Source organism: Chiloscyllium punctatum, chromosome 22 (assembly GCF_047496795.1).
Source record: "Chiloscyllium punctatum isolate Juve2018m chromosome 22, sChiPun1.3, whole genome shotgun sequence".
NCBI lineage: Eukaryota > Metazoa > Chordata > Chondrichthyes > Orectolobiformes > Hemiscylliidae > Chiloscyllium > Chiloscyllium punctatum.
In genome coordinates, this window is record NC_092760.1 from 45627673 (window position 1) to 45653142 (window position 25470).

General features: G+C 40.3%; 1 protein-coding gene across 1 annotated transcript in view; it reads right to left on the bottom strand.

Annotated features, from left to right (window-relative positions):
- Positions 1–2718: 2718 nt before the first annotated feature.
- The window catches only part of LOC140493362 (uncharacterized), a 42340-nt gene continuing 19588 nt past the window's right edge, over positions 2719–25470 (bottom strand). The window contains exons 3-4 of the mRNA XM_072591760.1: positions 12052–12236; positions 2719–5084 (exon numbers count right to left, since the gene is read on the bottom strand). Coding sequence (XP_072447861.1) covers positions 4236–5084; positions 12052–12236 — 1034 coding nt within the window. The 3' untranslated portion in view covers positions 2719–4235. The remainder of the gene's footprint in view (positions 5085–12051; positions 12237–25470) is intronic.

The window sequence follows — 25470 nt, forward strand, 5'->3', positions numbered from 1 at the left end:
ATATAGGAATGAAAGTTGGTAATGGAATCCATAACGCAGAAAAAAAGTCAATAATAGCAAAGTCATTGGGATCTTAACGAATAACAAGTGTTACCTTTCCTTCCTTATTTTGATATTCCCCTAAATGGTTGTTAAATTTACTAAAACGGAGTTAAAAAAGAAATTTTTAAAATCCTCGAAGTATTGAAACAGTGGTAATTTATTTCAGGGAGTGAAATAAATTTCAGGGAGTGAAATCTCTGTCAACCATACATGCCTGAGACAATTTTAATGTTCCTGTTATACACAAGAATTAGGAATAGCAGAAGGCCATTCGGTCCCTCAAACCTGCCAGCCATAAGATTATGGTAGCCTCAACTTCACAAACCCCTTTCCCCAAAATCCCCTATCACTGCCTGTTGAATTAGTCAAGAATTTACCCACCTCTGTCTTTGAAATTTTCAATCAAACTATCAGTCTGTCTCTGGGGAAGAGAGTCCCAAAGACTCATGACCTGCTGAAGAAAAATATTTTGTTGAAAAATGTGGATTACATTTTATTTTAGATAATGCCAAATTTAAACTGCAATGGAAGGAATTTTTTTACCACATTGTGATTAAAGTACACATTGTAAATAATAAAAAAAGATGGTCTGGGACCTACAGTAGATGTTTACCTCCTTGATGGTGATGGAATCTTACTATGAATTGTTTAGCTGCCTTATTTTCTGCATTACTAAAAACATTGGCTGTGTCAAGGTTGTGAAGAGTGCAATATAAAGGCATGATGTGGAGGAGCCTGTTTTGGACTGGAGTGGACAAAATTAAAAATACAAACACCAGGTTATAGTCCAACAAGTTTATTTGGAAGCACTAGCTTTCAGAGTGCTGCTCCTTCATCAGATAGTTGTTAACCAGCTGATGAAGCAGCAGTGTTATGAAAGCTAGCGCTTCCTGTTGAACTATAACCTGATGTTGTGTGATTTTTAACAACACTGCATAATGGCAGTGTTTTCTTTCTTGCTAACAAATTATTGCTGTAGAGACAATGGGCTGAACCTTAATTCCCAAATAAAGTTGGAATCGTGCAAGAGGTTAAAATAGAAAACAATCTTGAACAGGAATTAAAAACACCCACTTTCAGTTTAAAGTGGGTAGGATGAGAGACAGGAGAGCAGCCCACATGCACGTGGTGATAGCAAATAAAACATTGCCATGAGGCCACAAGCTTCACTTTAACATCAATCTATTTTTAACCACAGGTAGCTGGATTTCCCAGGCCTCAAGAAATTTGGCAGTTTAAATGAACTGTAAATCCATCAGCTAAGTGTCTCTACTTGTGGACTAGAAATAGCATCAGTGTTTACAACAGATCCACAATATTACCGGATAAATCTACCCAATAATCTGCCTGATCCTCCAAGCCTAACATCACACCCATCTATTGCCATTAGGACCGCCACACACAATCACAATTATACCAACATTCCACAGTAAGGAACCCCTAGACAAATGGATACCCTTCATTGAGTTTGTAGAACTGCTCCCTTCCCAATCCAACATCACGCCTTCTGCACCCCTCCCCTCCTAGACATTAGCCCCACTCCATGATTTGTAACGTCTCCAGTGATCCTGGATGTCCTCCTTTGTGGAGAAGGGTCTGTGAACACTTTTACATGACCTGCCGCATAGGTGTTGGTTTAGCAAGGCTTCCCACCCACTTAACTGAGAGCCTGTCAGTCAGCCCATTGTAGGTGTGGGAACCCCATAAAAAATAAACCATCCTTACAGTTAAAATCTACAAGACATGAGGGAAAGTATTGTTTCCAGGTTTGGCTACTTCACAACTATAAACCTTCAGGCTAAATTCCAGGCTATTTATTCCAAACCTATAATTGGGAGGAAATGTGTTAGCATAAGGTCAAAGAATTCCAGAGACTTTCAAATAAAGTCTTTCAAATAAATTGATATTAGCCAACCTGCCACCTACTGTGGACTGCAGAGGATAACAAGGGTGGTTAAAGAGTTAAGTATCAGAAATACTGCTGACCATTCCTGATATCTTTATGCAATAGCAGATGATGGGACATCTGAACATCCCACAGTGGAGATGTGCGACAATGAAGTGTTATATTTTAATCATTCTCCCAATAAAATGCAGCATTGAGAAACCTGGCAAACTGAAAAGTGGTTTTGACACACTCTGCAAGGAAACTGACAGGCCCCAGTGCCTGGGTTGATGGGAAAGGAAAAAAAACTGTAGTTACAGTGGAATGACAAAAAACACTAGACGTTACCCAGTCACCCATGAATAAGGTAACTTGGCACCAATGATGTACAATTATACCTCTGCAGTTAAGCTTCAGTCATGGAGTAGAATTCACCTTATGTAATTGGAGTGATTATCCATAATGCTATGTAGACAGCACGCATGCATAGTGGTGACCAATGGCATCATAGTGGGAGCTAGGTCTGGAGGCCTGTACTGGGAGGTGGATGGGGAAATCTGCACTGGGGGAAGGGTGAGGGGAATCTGCACTGAGGGGAGGGTGAGGGAAATCTGCACTGGGGGAGGGTGAGGGAAATCTGTGCTGGGGGAGGGTGAGGGAAATCTGCACTGGGGAGAGGGTGATGGAAATCTGCGCTGGGAGGACGATGAAGGAAATCTGCACTGAGGGGAGGGTGAAGAAAATCTGCGCTGGGGGGAGGGTGAGGTAAATCTGCATGGGGGAGGGTGAGGGAAATCTGCGCTGGGGGAGGGGGAGGGAAATCTGCACTGGGGGAAGGGGGAGGGAAATCTGCACTGGGAGGAGGGTGAGGGAAACCTGCGCTGGGAGGAGGGTGAGGGAAATCTGCGCTGGGAGGAGGGTGAGGGAAATCTGCATTGGGGGAGGGCGAGAAAAATTTGCGCTGGAGGGAGGGTGAGGGAAATCTGCATGGTGGAGGGTGAGGGAAATCTGCGCTGGGGAAGGGTGAGGGAAATCTGCATGGGGAGGAGGGGGAGAGAAATCTGCACTGGGAGTGAAGTGAAGGCTGGGGAAAGATTAGGAGCTCCTCAGGCGACTGACTGTGTGGAGTTTGCACGTTCTCCCCGTGTCTGCTTGGGTTTCCTCCGGGTGCTCCGGTTTCCTCCCACAGTCCAAAGATGTGCGGGTCAGGTGAATTGGCCATGCTAAATTGCCTGTAGTGTTAGGTAAGGGGTAGATGTAGGGGTATGGGTGGGTTACGCTTCGGCGGGGCGGTGTGGACTTGTTGGGCCGAAGGGCCTGTTTCCACACTGTAAGTAATCTAATCAAATCTAATCTCATCTAAAGAGTGAGGTGCCAGGGGGGGAAAAAAGTAGATTGACTTTATTCTGTTGTGCAGCCACCTTTATTTTACATCTTTTATCTGGCAGCTACTTCCCATCACTTGGAGAATAATGTCATTCTTCTTATACTCTTTGAGCCACCTAGAGATGATGTTCAAAGGAAATTCAGCCTTATGTAAATCTAAATTGTATTGTGATGGCATATCATTTTAAACCAAAGGCTTCAGATGCATAACAATGAAGGGGTGGCATTAGGGCCAACAATTTGACTCCAAGTTGTATTAAGCTCATACATTCTGTGACCAACTCTTGGAGATAGTCTGACATAGCTTAGATATTGTTCAAGATGCATTACAACTCCAGAACAGTGCAAAATTCAGAGACAACACAGTCTTATATCATCATAGAGTTGCATTCCAGCTTATAATATTGCATTCTATATTTCTGTGAATCTCACATTCCAAATTCCTATGTTCCTGAGTAGAACATGATGCACAGCCAGCAATGTAAATTTAGCCTGTGAATATGCATCACATTCAATAATTACTGGTTCACAACCAAAACCTGTATTTTAATGATACCAAAACATGTTGAAAACAAAATATATAGTTTTCATTTCCCAATACTTCAATGCTTCAATGCTGCAGCTTCCTCATGTTATCTCAAGTTTAATCTTATATTTAATACAAAGAAATCTCTTACTGATACAGTTTACTATTTGGAAAATCAAGCAAAACATTAATACAAGAATTTAATGCAGAAAGCAAAATGATAGGGTTATAAAAATGTACAGAAATGTTCAGGGAGGAAATAGTTTGCTCTGGGTTTGTATCTCAAATAGCATATTCAAGCAGAGCACACTTTCTGACGGTTTCTCAGTTTTAACTAATGGAAATTGCGAGCAAAATCTTAAGGCATTTATTTTAATGGTGATGAAAGCCATCAAATTAGGTCCAAGCCATCTTTCGGGACAGGGCTTGTTTAAAACACTCAGGGTTCATGTTCCCAGGCCTCAATGACTTCTCAAGCATTACCAAAAGATTTTGGTGACATTCCTTGATATTAAGTGGATATTTGGCTCTGACAAACTCATATGCAGTCATAAGTTGCATGTTCTGCTTCTGCATGAGGTACTGTATAATACAAGTTGGTGCCAGAGAATACCCATCCCGGCAGTGAATCAGGACACGTTTCTGTTTCTCCGTCGATGCATTGATGCATTCATTAATGTCTTCAAAGCATTGTTGTTTCAAAGGGAAAACGTCGTCATTTGAAAAGTCACTGATGTCGACCTTGAGACGGGACCAACTGTGTTTTACATTCCTGGAGCAGGTGCATGGAATTAAACACATGTTCAGCTCTCCAGGGAGATTGCTCATATCGATGATGCTGTCTATGTTGTTCTTGCACAGGATACGCCCACTGTAGGCCGCATTGAGGTTCCCCACATAAATGTAGTCCGTTACCTTGGCGATGACTGGTTCAGTGTACTGCAGCTGCTCAGGAATGCCCCGTTTGCAGTCCTTCGGACTGTCTGTTTTGCTTAAGGATCTGCGGCTGTGGTTCTTGAGCTTTTTGGACCCAGATCTCGAAGGAGGGTTGGAGTCAGATTCTGAGCTGCTGTTCCAAGGGGGTGAAAATAAGGAGAACCTGCTGGATGACTTTGTTTTAGCCAGTGTTTCATTGGAACCTGATAAATTTGAGGTGGATGTGTTTGACCCAGAAGCGCAAAAGAGGGAAGCTCTCTCCAGAGAACCAGTGCTGCTACAAGCTCTAGTGGTATCAGCCTTTACCATCTGAAAAAGGTTTTAATAACATCATTAGGAAAAGGATCAATATAATAAACAATATCCCCAAACTTAACAGGAATCTCAATTTTTTTTCTTAAATTGTGCATTGAGAGATTTTGAGTATTCTTTGACAGTATGCTTCTTAATGATTGATTTCTATGCCACATTTTCCATTTTGAACTTTGAACATTCATGCCTTTTCATACATCATTAGTGCTTTAAATCATTCAGCTTCAAAAAGCTAGCCAATGGGCCGAAAACCATAGTCATTGTACATGGACACCAATTTATGTCTGGACTCAGTAGTCAGATTCAGGCTACATCCTTAAGTTAGATCCCATAAACCCTGCACGATGTTCACACCAATAATTGCAACTCCAAGTGTTTTTCACACAAAGCATTAATAAAGTACGGTTTTTAAAAATATTTGTAGTTGGGATGTGAGTAAACTTATCAAGACTATATCTGTCATCCATTCCTAAGTGCCCTCAGGCCATCCAGAGCCAACTGTATGGTTTGAAACAGTAGGCATGTGTAGATTAAACCAAGAAGGAACTGGCATGTTCCTTTTATTGAAGTGGAGATGTCTGTGTTGGACTGGGGTGGACAAAGTTAACAATCACACAATCCTGCTAGTGGAGCAGGATCATAAGACAGAGTTTATAGCAAATGATCACAGTGTCATGCATGTAATTGATATGATATATTGAATCTTTTCTTGAAATTATTATTGAAACTAAGAGGCCTTTTACTTTAATCTTCCAGATGTCATTGTCATTTTCTCCAGCTGGGCCACAGATAAACTCACATTTCATTGAGTATTGGTAAAAAAAAACTTTTTTTTTGTTTTCATTCTGCACTCATTAGGAGATTTTCAAGAATACCAAGGTAAAGGGGCAGTTTATATTGTGTAAAACTGTTGTCAAGTAGACTGTGGTTGGTAAAGACATTGCCATGGAGATTGGACTAGCTAGATGATGACTGACAGTTAAAGCACTGTTTAAGTGTAAACCAGGAAGGTGGACCTTCAATGGTCAAGACATTGCCCTGATGAATGAAGCAGAGAATGACTGTTGTCAATTGTGTTAAATTGAAACAAATACAATGTGTTTACATGATCTTTCTGTCTGCAAAGAATGGGGCCCAGTGTATTAATATATTCTGCTTATTTAACTTCCAGAATGCTCAGATACGCCACACTGTGAACCTGACTGATAACTTTAGGTTAGTTGTCAGAGTAAATCTTTACAAACTCAGGACTTAGTAAATACTATCCAATTGCAGAACCACATCTAACATTGGATACTGTGCTTTTGAGTTTTGCATTCAGTTCTCATGCAGCAACAAATATTGCTCCTCTTTACAAGGGTAAGCTTGCAAAGGATCTGATGAATATAAGATGAAATGCTTCAACAAAATGTGTCTATTCTAAGCAATACTCAAGTTGTATTGACTTTTGTTTGCCAATGTTCATCATGGATCTATAATGAGAACGTCTGGGCTGCTACTCTGGTAATATGCCAGGTCACCATACCTGAAAATCTGACATCTAATGCTTGATTTCTTTAAAGGCCTGACTATATTCCCATACCAACTACACTCCAATATTACATCTAATATCAGTGATCAGTTATCAATCCAAAGACTTGACTCATCAGTATCTGGGAGGAAGAAAGGTGTTGGATTTCCTCAAACATCCACAACTTTTGGGTTGGAATATAACTAAACAGGATAGACTTACTCCATGCTTTATTGGATAAAGACGCTGCATTGTAATAGGTGGTAATAAGCCGTAGAAAACAATAATTTTTCATTTTCGATCCCTGGTCCACACTGAGTTAACTGGTCAGAAATACAGGGAAAGTGAGGACACTAACATTGCCCTCAGTTACCAGTGATTTCTGCTGAAAGCTACATGCAAAGCTAAGGCAAGACCAATCTTGGCATGCAGAGTAACCGACTGTTAAGGTTATTCTTCAACCTTTAGGTTCTCACATAAAAAATGGGAAAAACAATATCGTTCATTTTCAGGTATTCACACCCAAACACTAAAGAACCTCATCTTCAGGGTAGCAAGAGAATATTATTTGGATAGTAACAACAACAACAGAATGAGCAGCTCATCGCAGTGGAAGTGCACCCATCAACACAGCAGTTTTTACATACTGCATTTATTCAACTTATTTACAAATGGGCCACATCTGTACATAACCACTATCCTCTCTGAAAGCAATGATATTCTACTGCCAGCCAGGAATATAAGCTACCAAGCCGCTAAATTGTGCCAATAATGTGAGGGATCAAATAATCAATCCTGTTTTAAGAAAATCAAGCTTTGTGTTTTCATAGTGCAATTTAATCTCAAGCTGCTGTTTTAATAAGAGACATGAGAATCTCAATCTCTTTCCTTAACTAGTGACCTATTTTCAGCAATGAGATTTCATTAGCAGTTTGGTACAATAGCACTCCTCTTGCTGATTAGGAACATGAAGTTCTCTGAAAGCTGTGCTTGGCTTGGTGACATTAAAGCTGTAGCGTGCTAGCAAGCAGCATTCTTACAGGTAAGAAAATGAAGTAGCCTTGCTATATGTCTCTTATCTTGATATGTAGGATTATTGTATTTTATTTAGAATCCCTTCAATGCAGTAAGAGGCCACTCAGCCCATCAAGTCTGCACTAATCTTCCAAACAGCACCCCACCCAGACCCAGTCCCCTGCCCTATGCCCATAACCTCATTTCCCATGGCTAACCCACCCAGCCTGCACATTGCTGGACACAATGGGGCAACCTATCATGACCAATTCGCATCATCTGCACATTTTTGGATGCAGCTTAAAATAAAATAAATAGGGTGGCACGGTGGCACAGTGGTTAGCACTGCTGCCTCACAGCGCCAGAGACCTGGATTCAATTCCCGCCTCAGGCGACTGACTGTGTGGAGTTTGCACGTTCTCCCCGTGTCTGCGTGGGTTTCCTCCGGGTGCTCTGGTTTCCTCCCACAGTCCAAAGATGTGCAGGTTAGGTGAATTGGCCATGTTAAATGGCACATAGTGTTAGGTAAGGGGTAAATGTAGGGGTATGGGTGGGTTGCGCTTCGGCGGGGCGGTGTGGACTTGTTGGGCCGAAGGGCCTGTTTCCACACTGTAAGCAATCTAATCTAATCTAATCTAATCTAATCTAAATCTCTGTAGCAAAGCATTGATTTGTTGATTATAACTTCACTTACAGAAGTCCAGCTTGAAAGTGTTTGATTAAATCCCCACTAAACAAGTTGTACACCATAACAGAATGGCCTTAGCTCAGAGAATTGGAGCAACTTGGGGTGTATCTCAACTCACACTTTCTTGGATATAAGTCGTGCTTTTAATCTAGGAAAGATTCTCATCTGGCACACATATCACAAGATAATTAGTTTTGAACAGGATATACAGATCAACAAGTCAGTCTGATTCACAGGGTTTCAGCACCACACTGCTATTAATACTTCACTTTTGAAAAGGGACACAGCCCACAGGGAATGCTTCTCAAAGCATTAATTTAATGGTGAAAATAGGCAGAGTAATAATCCCACAGAAAGCATTTGGACTTTCCGAGCGGTGGCAATCATTGTCAGATTGCCACTCTTCTTCTTTCTTTTCCCAAAAGGACTGTGTTCTGCGTCTCTTTCCAGAAAATTTGATATTGGTTCCTTCAGGGATGTAGAATTGGTCAGAAGAAGTCAAACCATATCTCTTTCTGCAGCAGTCAGTATGATGTGTCCTGAGATTTAAATATCCAGCAGCACAGCCAGGCATTTCAACAAATATTGTGAGAGAATATATGTGTGATGTAAGAGTGGGAATAGGGTGCCAGTCGGTAGGGTACCAGGATGCAATACAGGTGGGGTTTCAGGGATGGGAGGGTGCCAGGGAATAGGGCACCAGATTGGTATGGCCCAGGAGGCTAACTGAGGCAGGTGCCTGGGTGTCAGATTCTTAGGGTAGGTCAGTATCTGTGTAGAAGGGTGGGGTAGGTGCATTGGATTTGGTGGTGGAAGGGGAGGCTGGCATCATGTCCAATGAAGGACAGTGGAGGGTTTTAGTGAGGCAAGGAAGAGTGGATAGGGAGTCAGCTAGTGGAGTTGGCAGTGTCTTGAGGGGCACAGGGAAATGGGTCAACAGCAGGAGGGGTGGGGGTCATGTCCAGTGGTAAGAGATAGGGGCTGGTTCCGTTAATGTTGGACAGTGTCAGTGGTCTTCCCAAGCGATATCAAGCTGACAGGGAGGGCGGCATGGATCCAACAAGGTGGTAGAGACAGAGGGGGTATCAGGGCCAGTGAACAAAATAGTTTGGAAGGCCAATACACGTGGTGGTGGAATCTGCCATCAGGTGTGTAAGATCTGGTAGTTGAAGGTGAAGGGACATGGCTGGGACTGATGAAGGGTGAGTTTAGGATCCAAAAGGGAGATAGTGCTGTTGGCTCCTTTGGAGCCAGATTATAGAATCAGGTTGTGTTGTTAGTTGGGGGTGGGCGGGTGTGAGTGTCTGGCCTGGTTGAAGGGGTATTGGGATATTGTCAATGGTCTGGTGGGGCAAGTGTACTTTAGCAGGGTGTGCAGTGAGGGGCTGGCTGTACGCCACCATGAGGGGTCAGCCTTATTGTTCCCCAGGAATTAGAATAGAAATTGTCTAACTTTTCCTGAGTAACTGCGAACTGAACTGACAAGGAAACCACTGAATTCTCCAACATTAAGGATTTTTCCCAGGAAATTCGAGATGAGGAGGAATTGCCCATCACTGTCTTCCACTTTCTGGGACCTACCCACAGATTCTGCTAAGTCCGGGATTCCACATGGTCCCAACATGGAACTCCGGTCTTTGATATTCCAATGACTATCTGGTCATCGGGATATCCAGGCCAGAATTTATTGAGGATGCTTGAATGTATGTTTTATTTGCACCACAAAATGGGGTACACTTCATTCAAAAACCTCCCTGTTTAACAAAATTTACTTTCCCTTGGCTTTTTTTCTGTTTGACTGAGACACATTATAAACTGTTGTCTTGAAGAAAATGTGTATAACTTAAATGTGCATGAACTTAAAGTGGCCCTGTCCTTACTGGTGGAAGTTGAAAAGAAAAACACAAAGCATTCTCAAAATGCACAACAGGGATGATTTTGCCTTCAACAAAAACAAAAACTGAGAGACCTATAATGGATCAAAATGAGCCCACCCAGACACAATAATAATATTTCATTTACATGTTCTGCCTCCTTTGAACAGTTTGGGTAAAGTGTCTCCATGGAGACCATTTTCCTGTGCTTCTTTACCTTTTCAAATATTGTGAAATGCCCTGAATATTTCTTCTCTCTTCATAAGGCTGTCTGCACAAATGTTCAACAAATTCCTGTTTTGTTTAGGATGAACAGCACTGTGCTGTTGAATTTAGTGAGGCTGCACGTGTATCACAATGCAATGAAAGAAGAAAGCAAACATGCTTTTACATGCTTGAAACCATAGCTGGTTTATGTGACAACTTCTACAAACATGATCAAGCGACATTAAATAGCGACTTAGCCAAAGATCAATTTTTACAAATGAATTTGGTGTAGAAACGATACCGTAATAAACTGCCAGCCTTCTTATTCCTGATCATGGTTGAGAGTGTGCTGGAAAAGCACAGCAGGTCAGGCAGCCCGAAACGTCGATTCTCCTGCTCCTCGGATGCTGCCTGACCAGCTATGCTTTTCCAGCACCAGACTCTCAACTCTGAGCTCCAGCATCTGCAGTCCTCACTCTCTCCTTACTCCTGATCATGGTCTTGTAAACCACAGTACAGTATTTTTGTAGAATGCCACTTGCTCATCTCTGACATTTAGGGTGCTCACAGAATATCTGAAAAGTTCTTATTTGAGTGAGGTGTCTCACGGCTGCTAGAGGCAATGGAACTGGGTTATAGAATGAGTAACAGCCCACAGAAAACGAAGGTGTCAAAATGATTATAAACTGAAAAGAAATCTATCCTCGAATAGTGCTGATGACCATGTCAGTTTGACACTGAGTGAAGTGATTAATGCATATCCACTTCCAGCAAAGAAATAATTACAGATGCAGCTTAACAGCTCAGTAGTCAGTACTGCTGCCTCATACTGCAGCATACTGCCAGAGACCCAGGATAAATTCCAGCCTTTTCTTTCTGTCTAGAGCTAGCATGTTCTCCCCAAATCTATGTGGGCTTCTGTCAGGTGCTCCAGTTTCCTCCCATTGTCCAAAGATGTGCAGGTAGGTGGATTGGCCATGCCAAATTATCCTGCAGTATCCAGAGATATGCAGGCTAAGTGGACTAACCATGGTAAATGTGGGATTATGGGGATAGGGTTGGCAGCTGGGTTTGGGTGGGATGTCCTGAAGGGCAGTGAGGACTTGCTGGGCCGAACAGCATCTTTCCACACTGTCAAGGTTGAAAAATTCCTTTAGTCTGAATTTCTTCACCTATCCTTCTCCTCCTGTAAATGGAACTGATTTCTGATCAGTTGAATTCCAAAGATGTTGCTACCTTAAACCTCCTTTGTGGTTTTTTTAAGTTAGCCCACGTGAAATATAACACAGATTTAGGGCCTCATTGAATCAGATATCAGATTATTAGTAATTAACAACAAACAATGAGGTCTCAGATGTACAGTTATAGCATGGGTTATATCCTTACTTAGATTACCGTTATGTTATAGATATAGTTGACTAACTGACTGGCTGACGACCATGAAAACTTTTACACTACAGCTTCATATGTTGTGATGTCATTCAGTTGTCTTAAAGGTATAGTGTCTTTCAATATCTGTGCAGTAATCCAGCACCGTTAGCTCCAGTCAACACCTCATCAAAATACCAAATCTGCTCAAGCATTACATATTTTGCCTGACAGTCATTTTCAATGATGGCTTCCTCCATCAAACGTAAAATATACACTTTGTAGATTATTTATTGCTCATACCTGGGATTTCAGGCTGCTTTTAAAATCCTGGGATTCCAAAGCCACATATCTCCCATTGCCATCGGATGAGACAGACAAACAGAGGGGCCTGTGTGATCGAACTGGAAGCTTTGGACTAGATGTCATGGTGATATGCTTGCAGTCTGGTTGATCGCTTCTACTTATTACCAAATTTGGGCATGAGCCTACAAAACAGAAGAGAACATTAGTGGTTTATATTCATGAAAAGTACTTTCAAAAAGCAATCTACACATCACTTCCGAAATTCAGAATGTACTTCTTTGTTTCCGATTTGAATTCATGATGACTACCTTATACTGATGTCCACTGTCTCTCTGTGCATATTCTATCAATCTTTTTCATAACTTTAAAGACCTGTACTATGTTGCAACTCCAATTTCCCTTTTCAAGTGGAAAGTGACCCATCCTGTTCTTCCATTCCTGACAGGTGTAACTTCACACTATCAGCAAACCTATTGTTTATGGAGGAACCATCAAAGTCAATATTGGAAGCATTGTGCGGAGGGTAGTGACAGATTTGAATAAGACACAAACATACTATTGAAACGGAGGGAAACTTGGAAGATGAAATCTGAGACAGAGAAAGGTGGAGTGACAGATGATCAGATCTTCACATGCAAAGTTTTGTAAAGGATATGCTTTTTTTAAACAGTGATAATATAAGAAGTTTAAAACCACTGTCACAAGCTTTATAGCACTCAAGTTTCAAAGGCTCTCCTTACATTTTAAGAACTTGCAGTGCATGTTAAATAGTATAACAAAGATCCTGGCTAAACATTAATATAAGGTCTACTGCAGGTCTCAGAAGAAACATCAAAATGGTCAGGCATATATGTGCACATTTACTTCCAGGTTCTTCTCAATGGTTCCGTCAGCAAGGTAGCAGCCCCTATCTGCTGCCTGTAACTCAACTGGCTGTACCCAAAGCCAATCTAATACATTGTGTACATCATTCGCTTCCACAGATGAAAGCTGTGTTATTGAGACAGAGAACAAGGTGCACTAGGAGGAGAATGAGAAATGGGTCACAGAGGGTGGCACACTAATGAGGAAAGTGAAGAAGAACTGGATAACAGGGAGACATGCACAAAACAAAAGAGAGAACAAAAACTACCCTCCATCAGTGAGCGGGAAGGAAAATACAGGGAAAGAGAAGCACATGAATGAAAAATGACGAGAGAGAGACTTAAGTGGGAGTGGGGAGTCAGGTCATGTAAAGAAAATGGAAGCAGAGGGAGACGAAAAATACAATTTCAATTGGTAAAAAGATAGAGTTTATCTATGCTCAGCATGACTGTGTTTCTACACTCTGGGTCATCATGGTGTCACGTTCTTCCCACCAAGGAAGTTGTTGCAATTGATGAATACAGGATTAAGAGAAGAAGACTAGGAGGAGTAGACATATTGCACCTCTTAAGAAACAGAAGATAATTATTTCTCTTAAGGCTTCAGAACCCAACAGCAAACCTTGGGTTATGCTATCACAAGCAAAAAAAATGTGGAGGCAAATCTATAGTAAACGTGGCTGTTCAAGGACTGCAATAAGTTGCCTGAACTTGAAGCTGCTAAAGCAGCAGAAGTTGTGATGGATCAAAAATGCCTGAAATATGACTAACTGTGAAGACTGCAAGGAGCTGAATATATGAGGATTAAACATTTTAGAAGAATTGGATGGACAGAAAAGGAAGTAGTTTGCTTTTGGTGCCAGTTACGTGACAGCCTTTCAATATCTCATAACAATAAGAGATAGACAATGAAATATGACCTTGTCAACTTTCATTATTCCAAAGAACAAAATAAACTATGACTAGCAAGTGAAGATTACACAAGCCAACATAGAACAGCAATAACATTTTTAAAATTGTAAAGAGGAGGGGAAAGATGAGGACTGTTTATATGCAGCTTACTGAGTTGGTATCTCATCATACAGATACATCAGAACCCCACTCCATGAAAGATCATCTCCAAACCACTCACCATCCTGATGCAGAAATACATCACTTTTCTTTCACTGTTGCTGGGTCAAGATTGTGGAATTCCCTCCCTTATGGCATTGTGGGTCAACCCTCAGCTGATCGAATGCAACAATTCAAGAAGGCAGCTCACAACCACCTTCTCAAGGGCAACTAGGGACAGGCCAGCCCATGACACCCATGTCTCATGAATGATTTAAAAACGTTTGGTTGATGTAGGAGGGATACTATCTGATTTCTGATGTATTGGGACTGTTTTTGGGCCAGGTGGCACCTGTAAAAAAATGAACAGGTTACATCTGGTATTGTCACAGAGAGATTTGTCAGTGCTATTGTGGTTTGTTTAACTAGTTTGTCAAGGAAATGGGAATGTGAACAGTAACCCCAAATACCAATATTAAATGGAAGTAAAAAGGCTATAAGGGGGACTAGAAGACAGAAGAAATAAATGTTGAGTATTAAGTAAGCCTTGAATGCAGAATAATGCTAAAAAGGTAAAATTAAGGCCATCCTACCTGAATTAGAACAAGATAGGTGATCTAAAGCCACAAATAGAGGTAAATTGTTATGATATATTTGCTTTGACAAAACCATGGCTGCATAGTCACCAGGTCTGGGAACTGAATACTCTTGTATTGTTAATATTTAGGAAGGACAAACAAGAAGGAGAAGGATGTGGTGTTGCACTGATGATAATGGATGGGATCAGTACATTTACCCATTAATAAGGGTGGACCTCAGATCAGAAAAAACAATACATGGAATTTGTTCAGGTGGAACTAAGAAACAGCAAGAGGCAGCAGATATTGGTTGGAGTCTTTAAAAAAGCCAACAAATAGTAGCAATAGTGTAGGGCATGCATTAATCAGGAGATTAGAAATGTTGTAGAATGTGTAATACAGTAATCATAGCGGACTTCAATCTACATATAGACTGGTAAACCAAATAAACTCTAAAGCTGTGGAGGACAAGTTTTTGGAGTGTCTTAGGGATGGTCTTCTAGAGCTGTATATTGAACAGTCAACTAGAAGATGGGCTATTTTTAATCTAGTATTATGGACTGAAAAAGGCTAATTAATAATCTTGTTACAATAGAAACTTTAGGGATGAGTAAGCACAATCTGATAGCATTTTACATTATGCTTAAAATGAGGTAGCTGCATCTAAAGCAAGGATGTTAAATTTGGATAAATTGGCAGAGCTACATTAGGAAAGTACACTAAATGGCGTGATGGGAGGCATGTGGCTCAGTGGTTAGCACTGCTGCCTCACAGCACCAAGGACCTGGGTTTGATTCCCACCTCAGTCGACTGTCTGTGTGGAGTTAGCACATTCCCCCAGTGTCGATGTGGGTTTACTCCAGTTTCCTCCCACAATCCAAAGATGTGCAGTTCAGGTGAATTGGTCATGTTAAATTGCCCATAATATTAGATTTATTAGTCAGGGGTAAATATAGGGTAGGGGAATGGGTCTGGGTGGGTTACTGTTTGGAGGGTTGGTGTAGACTTGTTGGGCTGAAGGGCCTGTTTACATACTGAAGGGAATCTAATCTATAATGCAGTGACTAGACTATACACAGGATGAACAGTGTTTAAAGAATTATCACATGGCTTACAACAACTATACATTCTTTAAAAAGGTGAAAAATCACAAAACGGCAGATAATTGGGTTGACAGCGGAAGTTGAGGATTGTATAAGATTAAACGAAAAGGCTTGTAAAGTGGCTAGAAACTAATATATCTGAGGATTGGAAAGTTTTCAAAATACAGTAAAAGGAGGACCAAGAAACTGATGATAAGAATAATAGAATATAGATACATTGTCGCAAAAAAGGAAAATGGACTGTAAAAACTTTTACAGGGGCATAAAAAGAAGATTGGCTAGCTAATACAATGAAAAGCAGAATTGAGAGAATTGATAATGCAGAATAGAGAAACGGCAGAACAGCTAAATGATTATGTATCTGCTTTATCTGTTTTCCTTCAGGAAGATACAGAAAACTTCTAGAATTAGAAATCAAAGTAACTAGAGAAAATGAAAAGTTGCAGGGAAATTAATATTAGTAAGAATGTCACACTGGAGAAATTAATGGGACTGTAAGCTGTTAAGTCCCTGGCACCGAAGGTCTGTATCCCAGAATGTTGAAGGTGGGAGCTCGAGAAGAGTCAATGTTTTCTATAGGTCCTGCAATGATTCCTTCAGATTAGAAGCTTGCAAATGTCACCCCACTATTTCAGAAAGGAATAAGGAGAAAATCAGAACTGCAGATCTGTCAAACCTTCCATCAATAACTGGGAAAATGCTAGAAACTATCAGAAAAGATATAATGAATGTATACTTGGATAAAAAATGATCTGATTCGGCTTAATCAGCATGGATGCATAAATGGAAAATCATGTTTGACAAACTTGTTGGACTTTCTCAACATGTTATTCACAAAATTGACAAAAGAGAGTCAATGAATGTAGTAGATTTGTATTTTCAGAAGGCTTTTGAAAAGGTCCCTCATAGGAGGTTGATTAGCAATATTAAATCACATGGTATAGGGTTGACATACTGGCATGGATGAAGAATTGGCAAAACAGAGAGCAGGAATAATTGTGTCTTTTTCACATTGCTAGATTATTAAGATTTGGATATCATGAGAATCAATATTTGGGCTCCATCTCGTTACAATATATATCAATGATTTGGATGGGAGGGCCAAATGTAATGTTACCAAATTTGCAGATGATACAAAGCTAAGCAGAAATGTGAATTGTAATTAGTAGTTATTGGCAAGAGACTTTTTTTTTCAGATGAAATGTAATGTGGAAAAATGTGAGGTTATCCACTTTGGCAGATAGAACAGATGTGCAGAGTACTTCTTAAATGGGGAGAGGTTGGAAACTGTAAATGTGCAAAGGGAGCTGGTGTCCTTGTCAAAGTGTAACATGCAGGTGCAGGAAGCTGAATGGAATGTTAGCCCTTATCACAAGAAGATTTGATAAAGGAATGGTGAAGTCTTGCTTCAAATGTATAGGAGCTTGGTTAGACTGTATTGGGAATACTGTGTGCAGTTTTATCTCCTTTTCCCAGATAAAGTGGAGAGAGTTTAAATTAGGCTCATCAGACTTGTTCCCAGGATGGCAGGACGGTCCGAAGAAGAGAGATTGGCAAACTGAATCTGTTTTATCCAGAATTTGAAAGTTTGGAAGGTGATCTAATTGAAAATTTAGAAATACCTAAAGGGATAGGCATGTTTCCTCATTGTTGAGGAGTCTGGAACCAGGGAGCATAACTTAAAATATAAATGGGATGCTATTTACGATGAAAATATATATATATTTTAAATCAGAGGAATTCTCTAACCCAGGCGCTCAGTCATAGAGTTATAGAGATGTACAGCATGGATACAGATTCTTTGGTCCAACTCATCCATGCCAACTAGATATCCTAAAGTAATCTAGTCTTATTTGCCAGCACTTGGCCCAAATCCCTCAAAACTCTTCCTATTCATACACCCAACCAAGATGCCATTTAAATTTTGTCATTGTACCAGCCTCCACCACTTTCTCTGGCAGCTCATTCCAAACAAGTACCACCCTCTGAGTGAAAACATTGCTCCTTAGGTCCCTTTTAAATATTGCCCCTCTCACGCTAAATTTACACCCTCTAGATCTGGACTCCTCCATCCCAGGGAAAGGACCTTACCCTAATCATGCCCCTCATGATTTTAGAACATAGAACACAGAATATTAGAGCACAGTACAGGCCCTTCAGCCCTCAATGTTGCACCAACCTGTAAAACCAATTTGAAGCCCATCTAACCTACACTATTCTATTTTCATTCAGATGTTTATCCAATGACCACTTAAATGCCCTTAAAGTTGGCAAATCTACTACTGTTGCAGGCAGGCCATTCCACGCCCTTACTACTCTGAGTAAAGAAACCACCTCTGACATCTGTCCTGTATCTATCACCCCTCAATTTAAATCTATGCCCGCTCATACTAGCCATCACCATCCAAGGAAAATGGCTCTCCCTGTCCAGCCTATCTAACCCTCTGATTAATTTACACGTCTCAACCTTCTTCTCTTGAATTAAAACAGCGTCAAGACCCTCAGCCTTTCCTCATAAGACCTTCCCTCCATACCAGGCAACATCTGAGTAAATCTCCTTTGAACCCTTTCCAAAGCTTCCACATCCTTCCTAAAATGTGGTGACCACAGCTGTATGCAATACAGCTGCACATGACCTCATGGTTCCAAAACTCAATCCTTCTACCAAAAAATGTTAACACCATATGCCTTCTTAACAACCCTATCAACTTGGGTGGCAACTTTCAAGGATCTATGTACATGGACACTGAGATCTCTCATTTCATCTATCCTACCAAGAATCTTACCATTAGTCCAGTACTCTGCATTCCTGTTACTCCTTCCAGTGTGAATCACCTCACACTTTTCCGCATTAAACTCCATTTGCCACCTCTCAGCCCAGCTCTGCAGCTTATCTATGTCCCTCTATAATCTACAACATCCTTCTGCACTATCCACAACTCGACTGACCTTAGTGTTATCTGCAAATTTACTAACCCATCCTTCTATGCCCTCATCCAGGTCATTTATAAAAATGACAAACAGTAGTGGCTCCAAAACAGATCCTTGCAGTACACCACTAGCAACTGAACTCCAGGATGAACATTTTCTATCAATCACCACCCTTTGTCTCCTTTCAGCTTGCCAATTTCTGATCCAAACTGCTAAATCACCCTCAATCCCATGCCTCCATATTTTTTACCATAGGGACCCTTATCAAACACTTTACTGAAATCCATATACACCACAACCAACTGCTTTACCCTCATCCACCTGTTTTGTCACCTTCTCAAAGAACTCAATAAGGTTTGTGAGGCACGACCTACCCTTCTCAAAACCGTGTTGACAATCCCTAATCAACTTATTCCTTTGCACATGATTATAAATCCTACCTCTTAGAACCTTTTCTAACACTTTAACCACAACAAAAGTAAGGCTCACTAGTTAATAATTACCAGGGTTATCTCTACTGCCCTTCTTGAACAAGGGAACAACATTTGCTATCCTCCAACACTATTCCTGTAGACAATTTTATAAACTTCTATAAGGGTCACCTCTCAGCCTCCACTGCTCCAGGGAAAACAGCCCCAGCCTATTTAGCCTCTTCCTATGTTTCAAACCCTCCAATCCAGTCTTTGAGTGTGTTTTAAGTAGATATTGATACATCTTGGATTATCATTGGCAGAAAGAGTTATTGGGATTGTGTCAGTAAAAGGCACTGAAGTGTTCGATCATTAAGATAATAAATGGCAGCACAAGCTCAACAGATTGAATGACCCACTGTTGTTCCTATGTCTCTATTTACATATTGTCAGTGAATTTTACTTGGAGTAACAAATGTATTAAAATAATTTGGATATTCTGATCTTTAGATAATGTCAAAAAATTGCTAAAAGAAGGCAAGTAGTTAAAATTTTTCATCTTGGACACAAAAAAAGTTGAGAAGTTTTGTACAGCATGAGAAGAGGATGCTGATTGGTTGTACCATCATTGTCATGGAGCTGCAGCAATAGCAGTTAACTGTCAATCTTAATTCCCAAACCAAAGAGTTGCCATGGGGATGTAGTAGAGATCGGAATGATTTCCATGAGATCTTTTACATGAAAAAGGAACAATAATGTACAACTTCCTTTTGCCTACATAAAACAGGGTCCTGTGTATTTATATGTTGCTTCTAACATGCAGAAAAGCATCACACTGTGAGGCTGATTGTTGAGCATAAATTAGTTTTCAGTGTAACTCTTGTCATTGTCTCATAAATGATTTCCAGTTGCAGAATCACATCTACTGCTGAATAAATTTCTGAGGTTTGCACAAATTATTCATGGATTTACTGCATTCCCACAGTGTTTGTGACACCTTTCCCTTCCAGGATAATCTGTGGTACAGTGGGGCACTGGTCAGGGCCAAAGGTGTGGGTATAGGTCCTTTCAGGGAAGTAGTTATACATGTTGGGACTCCTACAGTCCCACATGCTAAAAAAACCTGTCTGCTCACTATATAAACTTTACATGGAGTTACAGTATGTCAGAACTATCCTGTAAGTAACAGATATCCACCTGCTTTACGTCACAAAATCTCAGATCACCATATAAAAACATCATCTTTTCACCACTTTTTTGTCACAAGTTTACTTCCTCCGGTTATTGACTAGTCCAATGCCAGAATAGTTTCTTATTAGTTAATCTATTAAAACCCTTCATAAGTTTGAATAACTGTCAAATTTTCCCTTAGTCTTGTCTGTTTGGACGGGGATAGCTCCATCATATCCAGTCTCTCCTTATAATGGTAGGTCCTCATTACTGGGACCACTCTGGTGAATGTCTTGTCAAGAGGACTATGACAGGGTCTTAACAACCTTCACAAAGTTTGGGGTGCTGACTTGAACATAATTCAACAGCCAAGGCCTAACCAGTATTGTAATTGAAGTTTAGCATCTTTTCCTTCCATTTTTAACCTCTGTCTTGAATCTTTTTTTCAGGATTCAGAGGCACATTTCAGTGGCAAATGGTCATACTTGTTTATCTTTGGAGGAAATGGCACTGCGTTCTTTCTTCAAAACATTTTCCTTTGATCCTTTAGTGGGTCAAGTATGCCTAGTGTGCAAAACACAGACACCATCCGCCCCCCCATTCCACCCCCACCCCCACCCCCACCCCATTCCAACCCCTGCAGAGGTCAGATTCATTTTAAATGCAGAATGAACACCAGATTTCTTCCCATATGTCATTGTCACCTGGCAGAGTGGGATTTTGAAAGCCCATTAAAAAGCTTGCCAGGAATTACAATTCATGAAGAAAGCAAAAAGTCTGCTGATGAGTCTGAAGGGCAAGTGTAAAGTATTCACTCACATTCAAGTGTCACTATTACATGTGGCATTGTAACACAGATGTCTTTTTAACAGTCATTCACTATGTAGATCTCCCCTTATATCGATGAGACTTGTGCAGCTGTTCATAGGCATCATCTTTTTTAGATTAGATTACTTACAGTGTGGAAACAGGCCCTTCGGCCCAACAAGTCCACACTGCCCCGCCGAAGCGTAATCCACCCATACCCCTACATCTACATTTACCCCTTACCTAACGCTATGGGCAATTTAGCATGGCCAATTCACCTGACCTGCACATCTTTGGACTGTGGGAGGAAACCGGAGCACCCGGAGGAAACCCACGCAGACACGGGGAGAACGTGCAAACTCCACACAGTCAGTCGCCCGAGGCGGGAATTGAACCCGGGTCTCTGGCGCTGTGAGGCAGCAGTGCTAACCACTGTGCCACCGTGCCGCCCCGTTTCTTCTAATGGAGAAAGGACCATAATGCAGAGAAAATATCTCAAAATATCAGTTCTTGCTATCCCTTTTTTGCCGTGACTTAAATACCACTATCTCAAAACAAAAGAATGTTTAAATATTGAAACAAAAATCTAGACATCTGCTTTCCACCATTATCAGGAACCCCGGCCTAAAAATTTAAATGAAGACCTCTTCCTTATTGGAGAGCAGTCTATTGTGCAGAGAGCGGAGTTTCAAGTGTTAAAGCATTTCAGCATATTAGGTGCTCAATTAATCTATGAATGGCAGATTCAAGAATTTGTGACAACAGATTGTGTCTTTGTTTGTTTTCTGGGTTGTTGTTACAACTTATTGAGGATTACAAGTATGTAAGGTCTATTTCATACAGCAGAAGGCAGTTTTTCTCAGAATGAATCATATAGAAGCTTTTATTAGTTGGTAAGAGTTTTTTTTGTTTCTTAAAGTATTTAAAATAAGTTCCTTTTTATATCGCATGAAGTCTAAGTACTGTGCAGGGTGCGTACTGGGTGAGCAGCTATGAAGGATACACAGGGCATTGGAGGATTTGAAAGAGCATGGAAGGTATATGAGGGAGAGAAGTGGTACTCATGATCTAAGAGCCAACTTCAGACATGGTGGTGGAGTGCAAGGGACTCAATGGATGAGGTGACGTACAGGGAGTTTTAAAATACTGCTTCATGGTTTACAAACTGCAGTAATTTCCTGACCTGGTGTAAAAGGTTGAAAATGATGGGCCAGGTGTGCAGATTGGAAGGACATGAAAGTGTGCAGGTCCAGTTCTTTTGAGCTTGAAGGAAGATTGCCTCTATTACTCTACTAATAAAGCCATAGATCCCACTTGTCGTTTTAACAACCTTTTCAATTTGTTCTACCATTTTCATAGATTTCAGCTCCAAGGCCCATTGATCTGTTCCTGCAATCACACTTGTAATTGTGCAATGTGGTTTATATTACTTGTTCTCACTTTTCCTACAAGATTGATCACTCCACACTTCTCTGCATTAAATTTTGTCTGCCCTTTTCAGCCAAATTTCTCCTGAGGCTGGAAAAAGCTTCTTCGTTGTTCATTATATTTCTGAATTTTGTGACATTTGCAAATTTTGCAATGATGTCCTGAGTATTTAAGTCTATGCCTTTGATATCTATAAAAGGAACTATATACTACAGAAAACTAACCATTCACCATTATTCCCTGCTTGTTGTCACTCAGCATGTTGTCTACTCCATCATTGTTCTTTTCAACCCATGGACTTTATCTGACAGGTCTATAATGTAAAATTGCACCGAAGCATTTTTTGAAAGTTCTTATATGCACAACATCAATATGCTAACTGCATCAAATTACTCTCCTTCATTTCATCAAAGTGTTTAATTACGTTAAACAGAAATGATTTGTTTTTAACAACTCTATGATGACTTTCATTCATTAGCCCAATATTTTCCAAACGTCTGTTAATTTTGTACTAGACTATCGTCTATAAAGTCTTCCCACCATTAATACTAACATGACTAGTTTGTATTTGCCTGATTTCTCTCTTCCCCTTTCTAAAATGGATTTGCAAAATTTGCAATCATCCAGCCCTTTGGTTTTGCTCCAGATTAACAGATAATTGGAAAATTATGGCCAGTGCCTTTACAATTTCTATCCTTACTTCCCCCAATAACCTCATCCCTTCATACTAAGTGGAGTGTGTTTTGTTCTTTGAATAGTGGCCAGGTTTTACAGACCTTCCCTTTGTCTATAGTGAGTGACAATATAACCAGTTAACATTTGGAGCGCTAGGTTAATGTTTTCCACAGATTTACTGTTTTTTGAATTTGCCTCACTCAAGACCTATTTTGCAACACTTTCAGTCATAGTGAATTCACCCAGCCTTCTTCCAATTCCAGCCTCTGCTCTCAGTCTCTTTTCAGCACTCAGACACCTCCAGCCCAGCTCCCATTCCCACTTTGAAAGTCTTGGGGGCTGTTACTGCCCTGTGGCTTCCATTCTAAACATTGCACTGAAGCTTCTGCCACTAGGTGGAGCTTGGTCAATTAAACCCCTAAGGGAAATTTTAACTTGTATTGCCAGAGGCGTGTTAGTGGGGAGCTGCTTGTGTATTAGAAATGTCACTAGTTTTGAAATCCAAATTCCCAGCCTAGTGTTCTGGGGACACCAGTTTAAATCCCAATTGAGGTACATGATTAAATTTGAATTTAGTTTAAAAAGGCAATATGGTGTAATAGCAGTATTCCTACTTCTAGACTACAAAACTCAGATTCAAGACCCACTTGCTCCAGGGATATGTAGTAACAGGTTGATTAGAAAATATATGTTTATAGTATAGCTCCTGTGCTGAAATGTATATTACTTTAAGGGTTTTTTTTCAATGAATGTAGGCATTTAGGAACATGCACTGTTTCACTTTAATAATGGTTGGAATTTATATGCTGTTGATAAAGGTTCTGAAGTACCTAACTGTACAGCACTTCTTCTATTTTTATTTATTTTCGCTTTTGCGAATTGCATCAGTTAGGAATACATAGTGAAGTACGGCAAATCAACCTGTACTTTCCATTTTCCAGGAAAGAAAATTCTACAGGAACATAACTCTGGCTTTAATATTCATTCCTAAGGGAAAACATGCTTCATTTAAAGTCACAATTTTCAGGAATGCAATCATAAGTTCAAGTGTGGTATTGCTGTATTTATAGAGGAGAAAGTGAGGACTGCATATGTTGGAGATCAGAGCTGAAAATGTTGCTGGAAAAGCGCAGCAGGTCAGGCAGCATCCAAGGAGCAGGAGAATCGACGTTTCGGGCAAGAAGGGCTTATGCCCGAAACGTCGATTTTCCTGTTCCTTGGATGCTGCCTGGCTTGCTGTATTTATATCCTATCTAATAATGCTACACTGGCAACATTCCTTGATGTGAAGCACTCATTTAGTTTATCAGTTGCCTGAACAGGGAGATCCCTTTTTAATGCTTAGCCCAATTATTCCTTTGTCTATGATTTAATTATCTGTGGTCCAGATTTGGTGGGAGCAATGAAACTGAAACTGTCAGTCTCCACTGTCAATGTCAATGTCTTCTGAAAGTGGCAGGAGTTACAGGCATTTAAATTTTTTTGCTTAAACATGGAAATACAGAAGTTACTGCTGAAGTATTCCAGAATTCAATCACTGAACTGCTGACAAATTGGCCATCTATGTTGTTACCTTCACATTAAAAACTCTTTAAAAATTACATCTTGTTAAGGTGAGGTACAACTTGGTTTTTTAACCAGGTACCTAATTCATAATTAATGTGAACTGCTTCATTGGTCTTGGAAAATTAATTTTAAGTTTGTGGAATGTCAAATCTCTCCATTATGACTTTTAGAAGTTCACATACATTGAAAATAATATTTTCAACGTTTATTTACGATATATCAGCCTACTATAATCCCATGTATGCCCTGATCAGGTATTTTACGACCTGGAAATTTAAATCTGAGGTTGAAGACAATTAGTGGCTTTTACTTCCTCACTTGCTATCTTTGAGAATATTTTAAATAGTTGACTGCTGAATTAGCATGTTGATATCACTGTTGGGTGCTTGGAGATCCCTTGTCTGAATGACGGAATCGAAAAAAAAATCAAAGGAAAATGGGAGATCTATGGCATAGAGATTGCTATATCTTTGTGGGCAATTTTATTCAATGTCAACATTGAGTATTTTCACTTCTCTGCTGACTCCAAAACTAAAGCATATGGGTTATAATACTCTCAGATTTCCTTTTATCTTATTCACCAATTTAACCTCATGCAATCATGTTCCTCTGCCTCTTCCTTGTCTCAGATCATCACTGAGCTTTCGAAATTTGATTTGGTGAATCTTGCATTTGTCACAAGCTTCACCTTCCTCCTTCATCTAAACCTTCAGTCATTCAGGGGCCTTTAACTTTGGAGGCCGTTCCCTTGCTCCTGGTGGAATTGGTTTCTACTTTATAACCAAATCTACAATATATAAGAACATACAAATTAGGAGCAAGAATAGGCTATTCA